Source organism: Microtus ochrogaster, chromosome 19 (assembly GCF_000317375.1).
Source record: "Microtus ochrogaster isolate Prairie Vole_2 chromosome 19, MicOch1.0, whole genome shotgun sequence".
NCBI classification, from domain to species: domain Eukaryota; kingdom Metazoa; phylum Chordata; class Mammalia; order Rodentia; family Cricetidae; genus Microtus; species Microtus ochrogaster.
In genome coordinates this window covers 52666895-52690826 of record NC_022021.1, presented here as the reverse complement: position 1 = coordinate 52690826, position 23932 = coordinate 52666895, and the positions used below count along the sequence as shown (strand labels likewise).

General features: G+C 42.2%; 1 protein-coding gene across 3 annotated transcripts; it reads left to right on the top strand.

Moving 5' to 3' along the window:
* The first annotated feature begins 532 nt into the window (after positions 1–532).
* On the top strand, positions 533–23506 carry Exoc3 (exocyst complex component 3). Of its 3 annotated transcripts, none has more exons than XM_013349753.2 (13): positions 533–637; positions 2138–2328; positions 5975–6194; positions 9798–10479; positions 12316–12433; positions 13206–13331; positions 15490–15590; positions 16197–16307; positions 16388–16538; positions 18170–18292; positions 20511–20672; positions 21241–21368; positions 22518–22689. In XM_013349753.2, the coding sequence occupies exons 2-13, from the start codon at positions 2155–2157 to the stop codon at positions 22687–22689; spliced, it is 2268 nt and encodes a 755-aa protein (XP_013205207.1). In that variant the 5' UTR covers positions 533–637; positions 2138–2154. The 3 variants fall into 3 exon arrangements, with proteins under 3 accessions (XP_013205207.1, XP_013205208.1, XP_026639551.1); XM_013349754.2 differs by lacking the exon at positions 533–637 and adding an exon at positions 755–1381; XM_026783750.1 differs by lacking the exon at positions 533–637 and having other exon boundaries at positions 2155–2328; positions 22518–23506.
* Positions 23507–23932: the final 426 nt, after the last annotated feature.

Below are 23932 nucleotides of genomic sequence, written 5' to 3'. Positions count from 1 at the left end.
TTTGTGTTTGTGTTTTCTTTGTAGCTTCTATGAGCTATGTTAACAGATATCAGCAGGACCCCACTCTCTGTTCCTCAATTTGAATCTACCAGCTGTCAGAAACCTCTGGGGGACGGGTGAGAACAAAGACAGCAAGAAAAAACAAATTATACGAAGTACAAGTAATGCAACTTTGAACACACAACACAGTAAAGAGATGGAGAGGTGCGGAGAGACCGAGGTGGCCAAGGAGAGGAACTGAGCAAGACCTGAATGAATCCTGAGAAAAGGAGTGGGTACAGCAGGTGCTGCATCAGAAGAGCGGGGCGGGGAAACGGCCAAACGCCAGAGGGCTGAGCCAGGCCAGGATCCGCAATCCCAGTTTAATTATGAGTCTGTGTCACAAGGGGAAGGACACGCTGCCAAACAAGGAGACTACCGACGAATTACCCGCAGAGCAGCAGCCTTCAGGACCAGGTTGCACTACTCCTGTCCTTCCGCCCCAACGCCGGAAACGGAAGTGACCACGCTGCACACTTCCGGTCTGGCTCCGGGAAGTGGAAGCAACTTCGCGGACCGTGAGGAGCCTCCGTTCTGCGACTGGGTCGTTGGGCTGTGGGCGGGGCGCTGCGACCTGGCACTGCGTGCCCCTTAGCGGGTTTGTACCTTGGCGAGGGACCACATTGGCCTTTGGTGCGGGCACCCTGGGCGGGTTGGGGTTTGTCCTTGACAAGCGTTCCCCCTTGGGCGGGGCTGTTTCCACGCTCAGAGTTAGTTCCCTTTTGCGCCTGTGGCCCGCGATCTGACAGTCCTCAGGCTGCCATTGGAACCAGGCTCGGTGGAGATCCGTGTCATTTCTTCCCTTCTGATTCTCTGTGTTCAAGGATCTTTATCTTGCAAAGGTTTTGCCAGCTTTCCTTTAGCATCTGCAACTGGGCTGCCTTTCACCTGTCAGCTGGAGTGGGTGATACTGTGCCAGTGGGAGTGGTTGGATGCTGAGTTTAATACCTAACCTTGTAAATAGAATTATGCCGGCGTTGATGTTGTTGAGAATGCTGGGGATAACATGTCAAACCAAAGCAAGAAAACAAAAACTTGCAATTGCAATTATGTGTGCAACGGAATCCCAACTTATAAAGAAATAGAGAAGAAAAAAGTAAAAACAGCGCTGTTAGAAGTGGTTGCCTCTAGAATCCTATTTCTGTTGTCTGATCAGATTTTTTTGTTTGGACATATGTAGTTTTATAATAAGAAGGTGAAGAAAGATAGTATTTGCAATGTTGCTGTTCCACTTGAATGAGAGATGGCAAAGAAAGATACACAGTGAGAAGTTACATGACTGAAAATCTACAATGAATTTTGGTGGTTTTCTGAAGCTACATGGAATGAAAAGCTCTAGGAGGTGGTTTATTATTTATTATTATTATTATTATTATTATTATTCTCATCATCATCACGTCTGTGAATGTTGAATAGCTGAAATCAAAGGAAAATGTTATTGATTTCCCTCATTTGCTAGTTACTCAGCAAATAGCCTGTGGCCCATGACTAGGATAGTGTTGTATCTCAGACTGAAGACTGACTAACCCAGTATCTGAATATCTGTGCTTAGGGGAACAAACTGCTTGAGAAAGAAGAATGTGTATCTTCATTCTGTCTTAGCTTTATTTTAAAGGTGTTACATGTAAGAAATGGAATCTTGGGTACCCAGAGCAGTGCTAAGGGGGAGTCATTGTACTCATGTTTGCCCACTGGGCTGCTGAGGTGTATGTAATAGTCATTGTCTCCCAGTGACTACCAGTGGGCCTGGCTAGCAATGGGGTGATAGCTCCAGACATGAAAAGTTGAACTAATAATGATGATAGAGATACTTTTGACATAGTAGTCTTAAGTGCCTGTATAAATATCCTTTGTGTGTGCCTCTCTTATGCCTCTGAGATATCCCTGCTTCTCTTTGTTAAGGTGAAACTTGAATTCCAAAGATTTGTGGTTTTGTTAAGGAGTTTATGACCCAAGTTTAGCTTTTTTTTATGTGTGTACTGATTTAAATATTATAAAAACTTTCCTTTAGTTGCACTGTGATCACATGAGCTTTGCATATTAAGTTTGGTGCCATCACTTCATCCTTTTTAACAAGCCCTCTCCTTTGTGTACCTAGTGCACCTGTGGTATGATATGTGCAAAGATTCTACCTGCTTTTTGACCATGAAGGAGACAGACCTGGAGGCTGTTGCAACAGCAGTCCAAAGGGTTGCTGGGATGCTTCAGCGCCCAGACCAGCTGGACAAAGTGGAGCAGTATCGCAGAAGGGAGGCTCGGAAGAAGGCTTCTGTGGAGGCCAGGCTAAAGGTAGGGGACCATAGGAATCATGGGACAGAGATATTTCTCTTGAGAGTTTCTCCTCTGCCCTACCCTGCTTGCCTCCAGCACTATTTTATGGAGACATTTTTCTCAATTGTGATTCCATCCTCTCAGATGACTCTAGTTTTTGACAAAGGAATCAAAATCGTAACTGGAAAAGATAGTCTCTTTACAAACCGTATTGGGAAAATGCAGTATTCACATATAGAAGAATAAAACTAGATCCCTATTTCTCACCTTGCACAAAAGTCAATTCAAAATGGATCAAAGACCTTAACAGAAGACCTAAAACTTTGAAAATGCTAAAGGGAAATAGAGAAACACTGCAAGCTATAACCGTAGGCAAACATACCTTGAAAAGAACTCAAATAGGCTCCAGAAATAGTCATTAAAAATTGACTGGGCCTAGAGAAATGGCTCTGTAGTTAAGAGCACTGGCTACTCTTCCAGAGAACCCAGGATCAATTCCTGCACCAACATGGCAACTCACAACTGTCTGTAACTCCAGGATCCAACATCCTCACACAGACATACATACATACAAGTAAAATACCAATAGAGCAATTAAAAAAAAGAATTGACAACTGAGTGGTGGTGGCGCATTGCCTTTAATCCCAGCACTGTATAGCTACTGAAATTAGTATGGAGGTGTATCATCAAAACATAAACCTACCATACAATCCAGCTATATTACTCCCAGATATATATCCAAAAGAGTCTAAGTCACATACCAGAGATACTATGAGCACATCAGTGTTTATTGCTGTACTATTCACAAGAGCCAAGACATGGAACTGGCTTAGATTTACTCAACTGCAAAGAAGGATGAAAAACTACATCTCCTGCAGGGAAATAAATGATAGAAGCTAGAGATCATTTTACATTAAATAACTCAGACTCAGAAAGACAAATATTGTGTGTTTTCTTTCAGAAATGAGAAACTAGATTTTAGTACACACACAAAGACAAACACACCATGAAATTTTTTTATTATTTGTTTTTTTATATTACTTAATTAAAAATTTCCACCTCCTCCCATTTCCCTCCTGCTCCCCTTATCCTCTCCAGTCCAAAGAGCAGTCAGGATTCCCTGTCCTGTGGGAAGTCCAGGGTTCTCCCCCCTCCATCCAGGACTAGGAAGGTGAGCATCCAAACAGACTAGGGTCCCACAAAGCAAAGACAGACACTACCTCAGAGTAAAGGGGTGGGAAAAGGTTTTCCAATCAAATGGACCAAAGAAACAAGCGGGTGTGGCTATACTAATACCTAACAAGATTGATTTCAAACTAAAATCAATCAGAAGAGATGGAGATGGACACTTTATACTCATAACAGGAACAATTCATCAGGAGGAAGTCTCTATCCTGAATATCTATGCCCCTAATATAAAAGCACCCACATATGTAAAAGAAACATTACTAGAATTCAAAGCATACATCAAAACCACACCATGAAATTTAAAGGGGTTTATGAGGTGTGAAGAAAAAGTCTAAAGCAGTGGTTTTCAACCTTCCTAATGCTTCAACCCTTTAATACAGTTCCTCAGTTGTCATGACTCCCAACCATAAAATTATTTTTGTTTCTACTTCATATCTGTAATGTTGCTACTTTTATGAATCATAATGTAAATATCTGTGTTTTCTACTGGTCTTAGATGACCCCTGTAAAAGGATCATTCAACCCCCAAAGGGGTTGTGACCCCCAGGTTGAAAACTGTTGGTCTAAATGAGAGGAACTAGAGAAAACAGAGAGAAGAGAGACAAAATACCATGTTTTCTTTCACATACACAATATAGATTTAAATACCTATAAACATAATATATAATATATTGTGTTGACTAACTTTTATGATCATGATGGATGATCTTTTTGATGTGTTCTTAGATTTATTTTTGACACCAATGTTCATGAGGGATTTCTTTAAGGGGTTTATTTATTTCCTCTTTGTTGTTGTTGTTGTTGTTTTGTCTTGTTTGTTTTTATATTTTTGAGACAGGGTTTCTCTGTGTAACAGCCCTGGGTATCCAGGAACTCGCTTTGTAAACCAGACTGACTTTGAACTCACACATATCCTCCTGCTTCTGCCTCTGGAGTGGTGGGATTAAAGATATCCAGTTCCTCTATCATCTGCATAAAGTTGATTTTAAGGTCACTTCAATTGTGTTAGAATATGCCACCATTGCTGTAGTAGGATAACTGGGCTCTGGTGGTGGCATGTTGCCCGGCTTATAGTGTTCTTATATTGCTGTCTAGGCGTCTGGATTTGGGAGGATTGTAGATCTAGGTGCCAATTTCTGAGTTTGTCTTTGTTGGATAGGTGTTTTATTCCTTGTGCCTTTCTAGTCTTTGTTGACTGGATTTCTAGCAGCTGGCATGACATCTACTCCATTAGATACTCTCCCTGTTGGGGCTGGAATTCTGGAGGCTAGCTTGGTCTTTGGTCCAGCAGGAAGTCTCTTCCTGAGTTGGGGGTAGGGCATGGTAATAAGGAGGAGAATGGGGATTGGGGGTAATGCATGCAGGGGCACTGAGAGAGTGGAGGAGATCTGCAGGTGGGCCACCTATCTGGGGTTCTGGCAGTCCCTGTGATCTCTGGCCCAGTAGTGAATCTCTGTCTGAATCAGCCTATCTGTTCTGACTGGCGTAGTATGGAGCCGTTCTGAGTGGTGTGTCCAGCATTGCACCTGAGCAGCTAATATCTGTCTGTGTGGGGTGGTGGAGTGGGAAGGGGTGTCAGTGGGGTTGGACTTTTGGATCTGGAACCAAGGGTGTGGAAGGGTTCCTGAGGGCAAGTGGGCTTCTTCTCTCTTCTCTGACTGGCTTGTTATATCTTCTTGATGCATTGTTCCCTTTGTTAATATACATCAGTCTTTATATCTTCTGACTAATTTTGCTTCTAAGACTACTTTATCAGATCTCAGAATAGTGGTCTAATTTTTGTTTGAAGTCTACTTTATCCTATTTCAGAAAAACTAGGGCACCTTCCTTTCAGCTTTCATTTGTTTAATGTGAGTGTCCCTGCAGGTAAGTGTGATTCCTGGAGATAATAGACACTTGAATCCTGTTTGGACTTTCTTTTGTTGTTATTGTTGTTGTTGTTTTCTAATGTAGTCAACTAGTTTACATCTTTTAATTGGAGGATCAAGGCCATTTTATATTTAGTTATTGAGAGCAGTTTGCTGGCTACTGTAATTTTGTTGGTTATTTTTTTAGTCAGTCAGACTAATGTTTGGTCTTCGCTTTTTCCCTATCCAAATAGGGTTTTACTAAGTTGGATATGATAGAATTTTTGTTCTCTTTTGTTAATCTATTCCTTTTTAAGGTGATTCTTTCCTGAATTCTCCTAAATGAAGCTTCTCCCTGCTTATGATTATTTTAAATATCATTGATGCTTTAAAATATAACATTGTTCTGTTCCCAGGCAGTATTGAAAGAAACAAAAAGTTACTGTGTAAGTCCATCAAATTGTTTTGTTTTGTTTTGTTTTTCGGTTTTTTGTTTTTTTTGAAATTGAGTGATTTTTGTTCCCTTAAATGATTTTTTCTGGACTTGATTCTCTCTGGAAAGTTTTATTCCTTAGGAAATCATATATGGCTGTCATTGGCTCTTCTTACCTGCATGGTGTCTCCTTTAGGCGGCAATCCAGTCACAGCTAGATGGGGTACGCACAGGCCTAAGCCAGCTTCACAATGCACTGAATGATGTCAAGGATATCCAGCAGTCTCTGGCTGACGTCAGCAAGGACTGGAGGCAGAGCATCAACACCATTGAGAGTCTCAAGGACGTAAAAGATGCAGTGGTACAGCACAGCCAGTTGGCCGCAGCTGTGGAAAACCTCAAGAATATATTCTCCGGTGAGTGGAGTGAGGACTTGGGTGGCTGCTAGAACACTCACGATGGTGCCTTCCCACACACATACCTGCTTTTCCTTCACACACTGGGAGCCCTGTGAAACATGGCCAGCATTTCTTTGCAATATGCTTTTTAGGCCTATCCTCAAGTGTGCAGTACCTTCTCTGAACATGAGTGGAAAGGGTCAGTTGCACAAATGTAAATAAAGACTAGCGGAGAGGGTGCTATTCTGTATCAGGGTACTGCGCAGACATACACTGCAGAGCCGGTGCTTGACTAGGAGTCCACTATACAAGGACAGAGGTAGCAGTGTATGTTTATAGGGTAACTGACGGGTGAGATGGGAGGCGAGGATCTCTGAGAACAGCAGTTCTTAAGCTAGGGCAAGTAAGTGCACAGGCCAGGGAGCAGGCGGGATGGGAGCAGGGAGCAAGGAGGAGTCTCAGTGTGACAGCCACAACTGGGGGACTCCTGGAAAAGAGGCAGAGGACTGCCTGGCTGACTGGCCTGAGTTATTCCTTTGCTATCTGTGTTAGGGAATGCAGAATGCTCCACCACTCATTCACGTGTATGTCTCTAGTCATGAACTCTTTTCAGTGTCCAGAAAATCTCAACAAACACTGACCAATTCACTAGTGATATGACTAGGTTAGGGCTTTTCTTTGTAGAGAGATCTGTTCAGATCTACTGTTCTGCTTTTCAGTCTGGTAGGTTTTTATATCCAGGAATTTGTTTGATCTGGATTATCCCGGTTTTTGGTACGTACTCAGTTTTTGATTGTTATCTTACAGTCGTTTTTATAAATTTCTGAAAAATTAGTAAAATATTCCTACATTCTTATCTTAATTAGAATCTTTTTTCTTAGACCATTTGAGCTAAGGTTTTGCCAGTTTTCTTAATCTTTTCAAAGGATCAAGTTATCGCTATTGATTTTTATTTTCTGTTTTTGTATTCTCTGTTTTGTTTATATGTTTTGATCTCTATTATTTCCTTCCTTTTAGCTTTGGGTTTAGTTACCCTTTTTTAAGATTTATTTTTTTATGTATGTGAGTGTTTACCTGCATATATATTTGTGTACCACATGCATGTGTAGGGCCTATAGAAGTCAGAAAAGGACATTAGATTCCCTATAGCTGGAGCTGTGGGTGGTTGTGAGCATCTGTTTAGGTTTTGGGAGCTGAACCATCTCTCTAACCCATCTTCTTTCCATAAGTTGTAAAGTTAGGTTGTTGGTGTGAGATCTTTCTTCTCAGTGGAAGCTGCTCTAGAAAGTGTTTTCCAGTTATTCCTCCAGTACTGCATCCTCCAAATTTTGTTATACTGTATTTTCATTTTCATTCTTTTCTACATATCTTCACTTTCCCTTGGGGTTTCTTCTTTACTGGGTTGATTAATAACATTGTTTAATTCGACAAAATTTGTTGATCTTTAAGTTTTCCTTCTGTCACTGATTTCTAGATTTTTCTGTTTTATTTGAAGAATAAAATATCTTGGAACAGCTATATTTTTAAAAATCTATTGAGACTCAATTTGTTACCTCAATGCAATCTATCTGGAGGCTGTCCCTGTGCAGTTAAGAAGAATATGCATCTCTTCCATCCTCAGATCTTAAATTCACTAACGTGTAAAAACTGTATTTCTCTATAACTTTATCCCACCCCCTTCAGTTTCTTCTTTATACTTTGTATATGTCCCAAGACAACCTGATACTGTATTCATTTTTCAGAACATATAGAGAACAAAAAATTGTGTTAAACACTTGCTCTTGTTTTTACTTCTGTTGAGATTTTCCCTACTTTGTGTTTTGTTTTTTGGGGGTGAGGGCTATTTTACTTAAATTATTTATTTGTTCTGACAATTTTAGATTGTCTCATGTAACTCAGGTTGGTCTTGAACTTGCTATATAGCTAAACATGACTTGAATTCTTGATTCTCCTGCCTCTACCACCAAGTACTAAAGTTACAGGTGTGTGTCACCAATACTAGCTGAGATCTCTTCATGACTCCCAGTTACTGTCTTCTTACAAGGTGCCGTCGACTGCCTTTTCACTTCCCCCATATGATTCCTGCTAGCGGACTGCAGACATGTCTAATTGTAAAGATTTTTAACTTTTTCTTCTTTGGGAATCCTAATTTCTCTCTCACTTTTAAATAATAGTTTTTTTCTCAAAAAGATAAAAGATTCTTGGTAAAAGCTGGTCTTGGTGGCTCCCCGCTGTACTTCTAGCACTTGAAGGCTGAGGCAGGACTATTGTTGAAAGTTTGAGGTCAGTGTGGACTATAGATTGAGACACTCTCCAAAAAGAAAGAAGGGAGGAAAGAAAGGGAGCGAGGGAGGAAGGGAGGGAGGAAGGAAGGAAAGAGGAAAGAAAAGAAAGAGGAAAAGGAAAAACAATTGCTAGTATTTTTTTTTAGTGCTTTCAGTATATAATCCTCAAATACATCTGGTGTCTAAAATTTCTGATGAGAAATCTGCTAGCTATATTTTTTAGGAGTCCTTTTATGTGATGTTTCTTCTCTTGGGTTCTTTCATTGTTTGGTTAATTGGTTTGCCTTTCTTACAGGTCATTGAGCTTCTAAAATTTACATTAGTGTCTTCTATCAAGCTTTGGAAGTGTCTAGCCATTATTTCTCTAAAGGGTCTCTCCCTTCTTCTTTTGAGGTTATGACAGTATATATATATGGTGGTCTGCCTTAAGGGTCTATGAATTCATCTGGGCTCTGTCTACTTTCTTTAAGCCTTTTTCTTTCTGTTCCTGATAATTACCATTATTCTCTCCTAACATTTTTTTGGTTCCATCTCCTACCTGCTCAAATGGCCTTGCGCCCACTTTAGTTAAACAGTTTTAATCTTTATGTCAGTAGACCTGCCATCAGGTCCTTCCTGAAGCATTATGTATTGAATTGGCTTTTAGTTGCTGTTGTTTGTTTTTTGTTTTACTTTGTTTTTTAACTTTTTAATGAAGCATGCTGGTAGCATGCTTTGTGTTCTGTTTTGGCACTTGATTCTTACATAAATGTTGGGATCTGCCAGAATTCTGGTTTTAGATTGTCTTATATAGGACCCTTTCATGTTTTATGAGCTTTTTCCTCTGCCTGAGCATCCATAGGATTTTTCTGACATGTCCTATATGTTTATGCATGTACACACATGAGCACGTACACACATGCTTTTGAATGCCCTTCTGTTAGACTTCCAAAGGGATAGAAAGAAAATTGGAGAAAGGAAGGTAGTCATCCTCTTTATTTCTTGGAATTCACATCAATAATAGTAGCTATAAAATAGTTAGAAGCAACCATCAATAATCAGAACATGGATCACCATACTTGAAGCATGGGATTTTTTCTGAAACCCACCTTAGCTCAAGAAAGATGACATTCACTGGCTTAGAAGAAGCACATGTAACTGAAGTTGACTGTAATTACTTTCTTTCCATCTAGGTCTTCTGGAAGTTGCTAATCTTTTATAGACCATTAGGGTCTCTCAGGGCAGCTGTCCAATAGAGAGACTGATGCCAGGTGCCCCCTTCTTTACCTACTGTCATCTCTTTGTGTACACACAGCCTTCATGTGTTTTTACTGAGTCAACTTGTACCTTTCTCTAGTGCCTGAGATTGTGAGGGAGACCCAAGATCTCATCGAACAAGGGGCTCTCCTGCAGGCCCACCGGAAGCTAATGGACTTGGAGTGCTCTCGGGACGGGCTAATGTGTGAGCAGTACCGCATGGACAGTGGGAATAAACGGGACATGACCCTCATTCAAGGCTACTTTGGTAACACACAGGGGCTCTCTGATGAGCTGGCTAAGCAGCTGTGGATGGTGCTGCAAAGATCACTGGTTACTGTCCGCCGCGATCCCACCTTGCTGGTCTCCGTGGTCAGGATCATTGAAAGGGAAGAAAAAATTGACAGGCGGATACTTGATCGAAAAAAACAAACTGGGTTTGTTCCTCCTGGGAGGCCCAAAAACTGGAAGGAAAAAATGTTTGCCATCTTGGACAGAACTGTGACAACTAGAATTGAAGGCACACAGGCAGACACCAGAGAGTCTGACAAGATGTGGCTTGTGCGCCACCTGGAGATCATCAGGAAGTATGTCCTGGATGATCTCATCATTGCCAAGAACCTGATGGTCCAGTGCTTCCCTCCCCACTATGAGATTTTTAAGAACCTCCTGAGCATGTACCACCAGGCCTTGAGCACTCGGATGCAGGACCTGGCGTCAGAGGACCTTGAGGCCAATGAGATTGTGAGCCTCTTGACATGGGTCCTAAATACCTATACCAGGTAGAGCTGATTTCATGCCTTATGTCTTCTTTACTTAGAAACTTGACCAACACTGACCAACAGTTTACAGTCTTGTGCATTTTGAACCCATGCCTTTTTCTGGTTTATGAAAGTCTTTCTGTTCTGCCTGTTGGGGACTTACCCTTGAGGATGAACCATGTCTCAAGTGCGTACAATTGTTTCTACATGGTCGCTGCTGTCTGCCATGGTATTGTTTTCTATGCTAACTATGTGCGTTCTTGCTTCTTCACAGTGATTTCCTGAGACAGGTATAGTATTGGAACCTTTTATAGGTTGGGATCCTGTGGCTGTAAGAAATTCAGTGACTGTTCAGGGTCACCAGGCTGGTGAAGAGATTACCAGCTTTTGTTTTCCTTATCGGTACACTGCAACAGTTAATCATCCAAATATAAACAGTTGTATACTAACTTAGTAGTCCGTACCTGCAGTTTCTGAACTCAAAAGAGTTTAGTGGAAAGATGGTTTGAGCATAGCCTGGACAGAATAGCAAGATCTATCTCAAAAATAAAGAAATAGCAACAAGAATATATAGAAAAAATATATAGAAAAATCAGTTATTCCTTTTACATTACAGCTTGATACTATTACTTTATGTGAAGGAACATGAGCCACTTTATGCATGAAGTAGGTGAAGGGGGACTTTGAAAAAATGTCACTGGGAAGCTATCATGATTACTTTAAGATTAGGTAATTAATGGACCTATGGGTAGAAAACGATATTAAGTAGTATATTAAAATTTCTTTGGTTTTGCCCACCTTATTGTGGAGAAAGAAACCATGCTTTTAACAGTGAGGTTTATTTTGTGTGTGGCTTTAACTATTTATATAGAAAGATATGAACAGAATGAATTTGTCAGGCATCATTTGATACCTTTTTGAAAAGATTTATTTTTATTTCTTTTAATTATATGGAGTTATATATGTGTATGCATATAGTTACATACATGTTAGTGCAGGTGCCTTCAGATGCCGGAGGTGTTGGATTCACTGGGACTGCATTTAAAGATGACTGAGCTGCCTGACAAGGGCACTGAGAAGTGAACTCAGGTCCTCTGGAAGAACAGCAGGTGCTCTTAACCACTGAGACATCGCTCTGGCCCCATTGTTTTATAGCTTTTACATGTACGGGCCTGAACCTTAGTTTTTACCCACTGTTGGGAGATCCAAATAGTCTCCACTATTCCATTCCATAGTCTTTCACCAAGCCTAGAGCATAGTGTTTTGTGTGTTCTAGACTTTTTTGAACCTAGTTGCATGAACGAACACATTTTCTCTGAAACTTAGCATTTGTTCCCCTGCCTTCTGCACAGTAAAATGAATGTTGTCTTTCTTTCTTTGCAGACATGTTTCCTTCACTAACATTTACTCCTTGCCTTAGTCTCACCCCCCTGTAGGCATTAGTGAGACTTGACTCACGGCAGTGCTTAGTGTTCCAAATAACAGTACTTGTACATTATCTTCTTATTGAGTGTGCCAGTTCGGCAGTTCCTGTTTGCCTGGTCGTGTGTCAGTTCTAGAGACACAGTGAGTTAAAACAGACAAACCTTTGTGGATCTTCCCTGCCTTTGAGTGTGGGCTCCCTCTGCCTCGTCAGGCCATATTGAGGTTACGTAAGTGGCTGTTTAGCCTGCATGGTAACATCATGGAGGGGCCTCCAAATCGTTGGCCTTTCACTCTGTGCTGTCCACGAGACCTCTGTTCTTCCTGATTTGTGGAGATCTCTAGAATAGTGCCTTTACATGTCAAGTCAAACACGTAGACTTACTTGAGAGTGTTCTGTTGTGGTTTGTCATTTACACCTGGTTTTCACTGCAGTACAGAGATGATGGGGAATGTGGAGCTGGCCCCAGAAGTGGAAGTTAGTGCCCTGGAGCCTCTGCTCTCTTCAAGTGTGGTCTCTGAGTTGCTTGACACATACATGTCAACACTCACGGTGAGTAGAACTGGCTTGCAGTTCCAGAAAGTAGTTAGTGGTTGTCTGTCTGGAATGTGGTGAGACATCTGAACTAACCCTCCCTCAGCAGACTAGCTGTTTCTCTGCATCTTGTCATGCCCATTTTCTGTTAAAGAAGGGATACCTGACTCTGGTTCTGGAGCTCATTTGAATATATTTCGCAGATATGTGAGTCTCTTCTGCTGGAGGAGCCAGCCTGTGCCACCCACTTGGCTGGCAAGACCTTGTGTCTAAGGTAGCATAAGCCACCTTAGCACTGTGTTCCAATTTGGGGACCCAAGGGCCAGTCTGACATCGGTTTCACAATGAATGAACAGTCTCAGTAAGATGGGACGTGCAACAAGATGGCATCTAAGCCACTACTAGGTGTCCCTGGGGTCTGGAGACCTGTGCTTTGCTGTGACCTGAGGTGACTAGGCTGCTAAGTTTGTTCTCTAATGGACTGGGCCTAACCATCAGATGCTGGACATCTGATTTTATCCTCCAGCATCGTGTTCATCCATAGCCTTGATGCTTTCCCCTCTTTATCTACAGTTAGGGTTTTGGTGGTCCACATATGCAGAGACCAGTATGAGCACTGCACACAGTGTGAATATGTGAGTTGCATGTGAGATGCCTGCTCTAGCAGGTTCTATGCTTAGGAGCACGGATTGCTGTGAAAAGCTGCACCTGGTCTTCACAGCTAAAAGTGCTGTGGGGAAAATATAACTTAGAGCCTGTTCTTTCCTTTTCCATAATACCGAATTCCTAGTCCAACATCATTGCCTGGCTTCGAAAGGCACTGGAAACAGACAAGAAAGACTGGAGCAAAGAGACAGAGCCAGAAGCAGACCAGGATGGCTACTATCAGACTACACTTCCTGCCATTGTGTTCCAGGTAAAAGCTCTGGATTCACAGGTCCCATTTCCCATGTGGGTAATAGGGTCTGTTGGTTTTTTAGACAGAATACCTCAGTCCTCACAATTTAGTAAAGTTGTCAAGAACACCCTTTCCCTGATGTCTCCTGTCTCTGCTTTCTTTTTTTTTTTTTAAATTTATTTCTTTATTAAACATTTCCACCTCCTCCTCTCTTTCTGGAGCTAAAAAAAAAAAGTGGAGTCTGAAGATTATTCTCACCAAGTAGTATTTATCACCCAGTGCTGTGGTTTCATCGCTTGTGCTCAGTTATTTCACCCAGGATCACTTGAGATTTTCCAGATCTTTTTGGGTCTGAACTGGAAGCTAATTATATGTTGGTTATGCATGGTGTTCCCATTCTGTGCTTATTTACACTCTGTGTTGGTAAATTGTCAAGATTTATCTTAAAAATGCCACAATTGAGTTTAGTCTGGTGAAATCCAGGGAAGTTGTATAGCATTTTAAAGATACTTTCTTATCACTGGACAGTACTGGATATTAGGCCCATGTACACATTGAGGACCTGTATTGGCCCAAGACACCCTAAGACCAAGTCATTGGCCCAAAAAGATGTATTTGCCCCAGAGAGGCAAAGGGCAGGAATAAGAGACAAAGACAGGAGATAACCTGAGAAGGGGAAGGGGGCGGAAACAAGGGAGGGAGGAGGGTGTTTGTCCCAGAGGGACAAAGGACTGCCTCTGCATAGAGAGGAGACAGACATGGCCCGTTTATAAAGTAAAGGGGGGAAGCTCCTGTATTGGGATAAGGTGTTTAATTTTGATTAGACAGGTTAATTTGGGCAGACACTACTGGGCTTTTGATTGTTGGATTTCAATACTTGGAGAGCTGGACCTCAACAGGAAGAAATGGCCATATAAGGGAATAGACCTTGGTAGCTAGCTTTAGGAATATAATCCAACAGTTTTCAGCAAGGCAGAGGGAATGGGGTAGAGGGGCCAGGCCTGCTAGAGCCCCCCCGCCTCCCCCGAACCATTTAAGGATGATTGGCTGCAGAGCTTCATTGAAAGTGTGGTCTGATTCTTCTGTGACTCCATCTGGTTCTGCCCCCCCCTTTAAGCTAGAAGACCTTTTATTATTATTCCAATATCCTTACTTGTTATGAGTCTGTTTGGGTTGTTGAATTCTTCTTGGTTTAATTTTGGTGGTTTCCTAAATCTGGAAATTCATCCATTTCTTTTAGGTTTTCCAACTTAATGGAGTATAGATTTTTAAATTATTTCCTTACAATATTCTGAATTTCTTTGGCATCTGCTATAATGTTTCCCTGTTCATTTCTGATTCTGTTCATTTGGATCTCCTCTTTCTTTCTTTTGTTTTTTTATTTTTGTTGAAATCTGTTTTTTAAGTCCTGGGTTGTCTTTAGTATTTCTATCAGCCTTATATTTTTATTTTCCCAGGCATTATTCATTTGTAAATTCTTTTTCCTTAATTTTACTCAGATGCTTCTTTGTGTCTTCTTTAAATTCCTTGAATTCTTTGATGAATTTAACTGTTCTTTTGAATTCTTTTTCTTGAGGTTCATCTAGGTAATTCTCATTGGCAGACATTTTTATAAGGTTTAGTACATTTTGGAGGAGAAATAAAGGCTTGATCATTCATATTATTTGTATTTTTGTGAGGTATTCTGGGCATATGGACTTCTTTGTTACTTCTGTGTCTGACGTGACAGAGCAGGTTGGGAGGGATAGAAGGGAAGATTGCAGGCGGGTTGGACCTAGAGATTGGAAATCGCTTGGGAGGAATGAAAGCAGGTGGACTGGTGTGCAGGATGTGTGTCTTGGTCCAAGCCTGAAGTGTGCGAGTAGATCTGACCGGATGGAGAGGTTGGATATGGTGCAGTAGGGGCCTATGGTCAGGAACAGGCAGGGTGGGCCATGGGAGGAGCCAGAGGTTGGTTGAGGTGAGGTAGGGTGGCTGGACTAGGCCAGGGCACTAGATGAGGGATCCAGGCTAGATCTAGCAGGTTGGGAGGGTGTGTTGAGCAGGAAGAGTCAGGCAGATTAACCAGGGTAGACCTTGGAGAAGGATATCCCAGGTAGAATTTTTATTAATGGTTGGAATATTTTTCTATACTCTTGTAAGACGATTTCAGATTCTTAAGTTTTTCAATTTTTAGATGTTTGAACAGAATCTCCAAGTTGCTGCTCAAATAAGTGAAGATTTGAAAACAAAGGTGCTGGTTTTGTGTCTTCAGCAAATGAATTCTTTCCTAAGCAGGTATGTATTTTTGCCATTGATCTAACTTACAAATTGTGTGTTTTAAGGGCAATTGTTGATTCTAGTATGCTGTTATTAAAAGATTAGCCCCCTTTTGTTGTTCAGAAATGCAAAAATATTACAAAGAAGTAAAAGAATGCGACTATGAAGACATCCTAACCGATGAGACGTGTGATACAGTGTGTCCCAGTGGGCCTAACCGATGAGACATGTGATACAGTGTGTCCCAGTGGGCCTAACCGATGAGACATGTGATACAGTGTGTCCCAGTGGGCCTTTCCCTGTGGTTGTCCACTTGAGGTGGACAGGCTTTTGTGACAAGTACCTTTACCTACGGAGTCACCCTCTAGTCCTGTTATGTGAATTGTGGGGTGAATTGTTCGTGAGATAAAGTGATACTTTCCTGGTTACAGTTACATGTTTCAGAGTATCTTCATGTCAGAATATCAAACTATATTTCAAAGCCTGCTACAAAATTTTTTAAAAAATTAATTTAACATGATTGACTCTCTGTCAGTCTAAAAGTATGTTGTTGGTGTTTAAAGACTCCTCTGGTCCAAAAGTGATGTCCCTGGAGGCAGCTTGAGTCCCCTGATGTGATTTCAGATACAAAGATGAAGCCCAGCTTTACAAAGAAGAGCACTTGAGGAACCGGCAGCACCCACACTGTTACGTGCAGTACATGATTGCCATCATCAACAACTGCCAGACCTTCAAGTGAGCGGTGATGGGACAGGGTGAGGCAGACAGCATGCAAGCATGCAGCTCTTCCCTGAGCCCTTGATGTTTCCTTGCAGAGAATCTATCGTCAGTCTGAAAAGGAAGTACCTGAAAACTGAAGCAGAGGAGGGCCCGTGTCTGAGTCAGCCAAGCATGGATGGGATTCTAGATGCCATTGCTAAGGAAGGCTGCAGTAGTCTGCTAGAGGAAGTCTTCCTGGATCTAGAGGTGCGCTTGGCTCCTCCATCCCTGGGGCTAGAGCATGGAGTGGTCTCATGCTCTTCGGGCTACACTGTCACCTGCCTCATGTAGAAGCTGCACGTGAGCTGAGACGTTCCCTTGCGTCTGTGCTAAGCTACAGCCAGAGGGCCACTGGCTGCCTTGTATGATGTAGGACCCTTTGTAGGCAAATTTGGATAAAGACTCTCAGGATATTTTAGGCATCAAACTGATAGCAAATTACCTGATAAGTATGTGGAAACCTATCACAAAACCCAGCTGAAAGTGCATAGGTCACAGAAATCAGCTTCAGTTTGGAATGAAATTTGAACATTCAACACACCCAGAAATCATCAGCAAAACAATTTTTATTTATATCAAAAGCATAATGCACCATAAATAGGGCCACTTTGGAACACAGATAGCAGCATATTTAAATGCCTTAGCAGGAATCAGCATATATTAAAGCATAAAACAATGGCCATTTGTGGGTCTTGCTGCAAAGGAATTTTTTAATCATGCCTCGTTGAATTCAGATCCCCAGTACTCATGAGTATGACCATGAATGCCTTTAACCATAAAGCTATGAGGAGCAGAGAAAGGAGGGCAACTGGGACTTTCTGGCCAGCCAGTGTAGCCAAAATGGTGAGCTCTGGGTTCAGTGAGACACCGTGTCTCAGGGAAATAAAGTGGAGAGTGATAGGACAGGACAGCCAATGTCCTCTGACCTCTTTGTAGGGCACGCATACACAGTTGAGAAAAGAAGAGATGTTTGTCTTTAGGATTATTTTTTTAAAAAAAAGACATAATACAAAAATAGACAAAGGGTACAATGATCTCTGCACAGAAGAAGAATTACCAGCATCTAAACATGAGCCAGACATCTATCTGCTGTTACCAAAGAAACACAGATTGAGACTTAGTGTGAGCTGTTGCTTACCTTGGAGCTGGGGATTGAAACACACACTGCTCAGTAGAGCTGACTCTGCAGTTTTCAAAGGGCAGTTTGGATACACTTAAAATATATACTTATATTAAAAAGTTTTAATTTGCATACTTTTTGACTCAGAATTCTACCTAAAGGAATTTCACCTGCAAAATACAAATTCACTACAACATTATTTGCAATCACAAAGTGTGAAAAATATATAAATGTATATCAGAGACTTTGGGTAAATTATGACATAGTCATATAATATATTGCTATTGAAAGTAAAAACCAAGCCGGGCGATGGTGGCGCACGCCTTTAATCCCAGCACTCGGGAGGCAGAGGCAGGTGGATCTCTGTGAGTTCGAGACCAGCCTGGTCTACAGAGCTAGTGCCAGGACAGGCTCCAAAGCCACAGAGAAACCCTGTCTCGAAAAACCAAAAAAAAAAAAAAAAGTAAAAACCAATATTTACATATCTAACCTGTTGTTTGTGATGCTTTTTACAAAGCTTGTATCTAAATACAAATCTCATAAATTTAAAGTAGAAAATTGCAGATTATGTAAAAGTAGATTTTTTTTTTTAACCTGAGTATATATCACTGCCACTTCAGAAAATCTCTGTGACACCAGGGAGTGTGCACTCTCAGGTAGGGGTGATCCTGGACATTGTGCCAGATGAAGATTTACATGATCACTTTGTGCCTTTCAGCAACATCTGAATGAACTGATGACAAAGAAGTGGCTGTTAGGGTCAAACGCTGTGGACATCATCTGTGTCACTGTAGAAGACTATTTCAATGACTTTGCCAAAATTAAAAAGCCATATAAAAAGGTAAACAAATGGGTTGTGGTACACTGGAGCCTACCTCCCGTCTGATTTATAATTAAGTGTCAAAATAGCTGTCTACTTATAACAATATGCCAATGTTTATGTGAGGTTTGGGTGAAGACTGGAATTTTTTTTTTTTTTTTTTTTTTTTTTTTTTTTGAGGAACATAGGAGTGTCTGACAGTGGTTTGAAGTCTTTGGGTATTGCAGGGAGTGGCCCACTTGTTTGTCCCAGCTGCCCGGCTAGCTTAGCCCCGAAATAACCACACAGAAATTGTATTAATTAAAACACTGTTTGGCCCATCTGCTCTAGCCTCTTATTGGCTAACACTCACATCTTGGTTTAACCCATTTCTATTAATCTATATATGGCCACGTGGCAGTGGCTTACTGGGAGAGATTCTAACCAGCATCCGTCTCAGGCAGAGGATCATGGTGTCTCTCTGTGACTCTGCTTTCTTTCTTCCTCCCAGCATTCAGTTCTGTTTTCCCCAACTACCTAAGTTCTGCCTTATCAAAAGGCCAAGGCAGTTTCTGTATTCATTAACCAATGAAAGCAACACACAAACAGAAGGACCTCCTACACCATTTGGGTCTTAAGGAAGGAGGCTATTATCTGGGGAAATTATATGCACTTCACAGGCATTTCTTAACTCAAGTCTCAGCCTCCTTGCAGCTTGATTTAGTTAATGATACATGTTCCTTTATCTTCTTGGAGACTTGTGGGGCTCTTCCCCAATGTGACAGCACACCTGTGGGCCTAATGGTTGTGTGTGACTCTCCATTTTGGATAAGGACAATAGCCCACCCCACTCACAGGGAGCAGACTCCAGGGCAGAAACTACAGCTATCAACCATGATATCCGTGCTTGTACAATTAAGGAAGCTGACTGACTTAAGTATCTCCTTCAGGAAGGCTCCATTACTTCCATGTAGGGAGTCTGAGCTCTTCAACAAGCTTCTTCCCTATACTTCTACCCATGTTGGTTTTAGACTTTTCCTTTGCTTTGTAGTACTCCAGACAAAGGTTTCTTTTCTCATTGAGTCTTTCCTGAAGATTTATAGATATTTGGCCTATAGTTGTTTTGTTTTAGCAGAGGGTACAGGTTGTTGTTTTGCTTTTCCACTAATCTTAGGCTGCCTGTGGATGAGGTACTACTGTTTGGGCTCCATCTGAGCTAAACTCCTCCTGCTAAGCCAGCCTGTCAGTCCATGAGGCCAAAGTTTGTTTGACTCGGGCAATTAGTTCCTCAGTTCCATTGTGTTGAGTTGAGAGCTTCAAGGACAGGCAGAGTTAGAGCATCTAAAGGAGTTAACCCTGAGGCTAGGGCACACATCAGGTAAGTGCTGGCCTGGTGTCTGTTAGTGAGGGTCACTGCAGCTCATTTGTACATAATATGGTGCCCCTAGAATAATGATGCTGGAAACAAGTTCTCCCAAGGATTTAAATCTGTTTGATTTTTAGATGGAAAGTAAACATCAAGATTGCACAGGCCATGTATGAGTCCTTTCTTGTTCCTGTGTATCTGTCTCTGTCCCATCAGCCAGCTCCCAAATAATGGCATGGAAACTTCTTATTAATTATGAAAGCTCGGCCTATAGCTTAAGCTTGTTCCTAACTAGCTCTTACAACTTAAGTTAACACATACTTTTATTATTCTATATTCTACCATGTGGCTTTTACCTCTATACCATTCTGTGTGCCTAACTCAGTCTGCATCTGGCTGGCTTCTCTGCCTGCCTTCTTCCCAGAGTCCTCTCTGTCCCTAGAAAGCCTGCCTTCCTATTGGCTGTTGAGCCCTTTGTTAAATCAATCACAGCAATATATCTTCACACAGTGTACAAATACCCCAAAACACCTATGCACGTGCTGTTCTGACAGTTGGCCTAACCACCTAACCACTCCTGTGCAGCCAGGAGAGTCCAAGATGTTTTGGTGAAATTCAGGTATGCTTAATTCGCTTAATATACTTACTTTAAAATTCTACCAAATATATGGCAGATGTGGTACTCTGGAGGCTGAGACAGGAGGATTATTGTGAGTTTTGAGGCTAGCCTGGACTGTATAGCTAAATCATGTCTCAACAGGGAAAAAGAAAACAATCCAGCTAAGTTGTTGGGTAGGAAGAATGTGCACCGACCTGTTTGCAGGTTATTTCAGGCTTGGTGAGAACATCTGTGTGTTAGCACTGTGGAATCTGCAACTACATGTTTCTCTACAGAGGATGACGGCTGAGGCACACAGGCGTGTGGTGGTAGAATACCTGCGGGCTGTCATGCAGAAGCGTATCTCCTTTCGAAGTGCTGAAGAACGCAAGGAGGGTGCTGAGAAGATGGTCAGAGAGGCTGAACAGCTCCGCTTCCTGTTCCGGAAGCTGGCATCTGTGAGTAATTGGCACCATGGGCTAAGCTCCAGGATGGTGGGTGTCAGGTGTCAGAGTTTTGTTGTCCAGTAGCTTTTAATTTCTGTGCCTGGACTGTTTATGGGGTCCAGCAACATCAGAAACCAGTGGTTAGTTGTGTCTGTCAAGAGGAGGGTCTTGTCCACAGCCTGCCCAGTTCACAAATGATAAATTTCCAGAGGAACTGACACTTTACGGCAGCTCTCAAAACTTCTGGTGGCAGCCCATGTGTCCTTCATAGAGTAATTCATCTCTTCCTGTCCTTCTGCCCTCGCCTAAGATTCTGGTTGCCTAACTCCTAACTTAACCTCATAACCTAACTCCTTGTCCCAAGTGGCTGTGACTAGATACTACTCCACCAGGCCCTCTTCCCGGCTAGAGACCAAGTAGTGACTAACCAAATCACCTCATGAGAGTGGCCCCGATCCCTGCTTAGAAAGAATCTTGGGTGTTTACATGAAAGAGCAAGGTGCCCAGCCTCAAGATAAAGTTGAGACTGCTGCAGAAGACTGAGTTTAGGACTGTCCCTCATGCTGCTGCTGTTTTCCAGGGATTTGATGAAGATGCGGATGGACACTGTGATACAATTGTTGCAGTGGCAGAGGTTATTAAGCTCACAGACCCTTCTCTGCTTTACCTAGAAGTCTCAACTCTGGTCAGCAAATATCCAGACATCAGGTAAAGGCTGAGCATCTTCCAGCAGCAAGTAGTACAACAGGCTATGCCTACTACCCTTAGGAAGATGAGCTGTGAGCATCAGGAGTTAGACAGTACTTGCATCCCAACTGGATGTGAAGAGAAAGGTTGTTGGAACTGTGGTGGTGCGGCTGCACCAAGGCGTCATCTGTGCAGCCTTCAACCAGCCCTACCTGATGTTAGCAGAATCTGGCTGGGGTTTGTACACCTACCTTATAGCCAAGCTTTTGTGCCTGAGTGGGTAGTGGTCAGAAGGCAAGCCTAACTGTACAAGATAGGGAAGTGTCGCTAAGAAGAGACGCCATGACCACAACAATTCTTATTAAAAGGAAAACATGCAATTGGGACTAGCTTACAGTTTCAGAGGTTTAGTCCATTATCATGGTAGGGATTGGTGGCATGCAGACAGTCATGGAGGAGCTGAGAATTCTACATCTTGATCCACAGGCAGCAGAAGCAACTCTCATTGGACGGTGTAGCTTGAGCATAGGAGACCTCAAAGACCACCCACAAAGTGACACATTTCCTCCAACAAGGCCATATCCCCTAATAGTGCCCTCCCTATGAGGCCATTTTCTCTCCAACCACCACAGGAAGGACTGAGTATTGCATCTGTGTTGAGTGGAGTGAGAAGGTTGTGATCACTGAAGTGGTCTGAAAGGTGATCTAAAGAAGGAAGCTGACATATCGTATGTGGCCAGGACTTCCTTGAATATATGTGTACTCAGTATTAGGCTGAGGGAATGGGTATCTGCTCCGTGTCCCTCTATGTGCTGTATTGGCTTCAGGCCCCAGGCCCTGCCTTTGTGACCTCCATTCCAGGAACCTGCCATTTTCTGTAAGGGTGAGCATGGCTAAGTTTCTCATTGCCACTCTTAGAAGAACTAGAGTCCTAAGCCCTCCAGAGTTGCCCTTCCCAGGTCAGACAGTCTTGACACCAGTAGTTGGAAGAGCAGAATTTAAAAAGTGCTTTGCATTTTGCAGAGGAAAATTAAGATGACATTTAGGGTATCTCATTCTATAAAAGAAGAGATGCCCTTTGTGACTGTCGGTACCCTACCCTGTGGGTGTCACCTGTGGGACTGAGGGAACTGAGGGAAGATGGAAGCTCATGCTGATTTCTCCCCACAGAGACGACCACATTGGTGCATTGTTGGCAGTGCGAGGAGATGCCAGCCGGGACATGAAACAGACTATCATGGAAACACTGGAGCAGGGCCCCATGCAAGCAAACCCCAACTATGTACCCATCTTCAAGGAGATTGTTGTGCCGAGTCTAAATGTGGCAAAACTCCTTAAGTAGCCCTGTCCTCCACTGTCTCGTGTGTCTTCACTGTGGGGCTTCATGTTGCCACCCTAAGAAGCAAATTTATTAAAACAAAAGTCCTTCTCTGGGTGCTCCATATAATGTCAGTTTCACGTGCCTATCTTCTGTGTTGTCATACTGTTCTCTACTGTAAAACCCTCTTGGTCACTTACGTCATTGTGAAAAGATGAGTAGTGAACATCACTTGTCCTTTCCTGCTGAGGTCTTGCCCTGCTTAGGTAACACACTTTGAACCTCTGCCACTTGATTAAAGGGCAGGAAAGCAAGAGAGCTTCTCATTCTTAGTTGTTCTGACTGGTTGTGATACTGCCATGTCCAGAAGCTATAGGTCATCAGATCTCAGCTGACTGTGGATAGTCCTGAGCAGTCTCTGGGACCAAGGTCTACCTTGGCCTTTCTGCTTTTCTGTCTGTCTCTAGACCAGCTGCTCAGTCCTCTTGGCAGGGGAAAAACACAACAAAAACTTCACCTGCTGAACCAGTGAGCCCCACCCAGGTGAGCAAGACCTTATATGGGCTGAGTGCAATCTGGGTCAGTTATACAAAGAGGATGAGAATTGTCGTAAGTAAAAATTTTGGGTCAAAGTATATGTGAAAACAAGTATTTAAAATATGTGTTAGGATAGCCGGGCAGTGGTGGTGCATGCCTTTAATCCCAGCACTTGGGAGGCAGAGGTAGGAGGATCTCTATGAGTTCAAGGCCAGCCTGGTCTACAAGAACTAGTTTTATGTCATGCTCCACAGCTACAGAGAAACCCTGTCTCGAAAAACAAAAAATAAACAAACAAAAAGAAGATCTATATTGCATGCTTATTTGTGATCCAGAGTCCCTGCACTTCTCTCCCTAGTTTAGCCAGCCAGTGTTGGCCCCAGTGGTGGCATTATTTTGCATATTAACTTTAGCTAATTAATAAGATTATATTCAGAATCAATAATGGACTCTATGTCTTGTGGACATGGTCCACAGAAGGTGGTCTGCTTACTTGTTACCTGAAGGAGAGATAGTACCTGGGTTCCCTTGTCCGCATCCATTTACATAGATGGTGGAAAGCCTGGTGGGGCCTGTCTATCTGCTGAGCCCTATACCACATGATCACCTAATACTATATTTTTCTTTCTACTCTTGATGGTAGTGTTAATATTCTGCTTTTATTTCATTCTTTTTTTTTTTATTCTTAATTTTTTTTTTATTAAGAAAGAAAAAAAAATTTTCCGCCTCC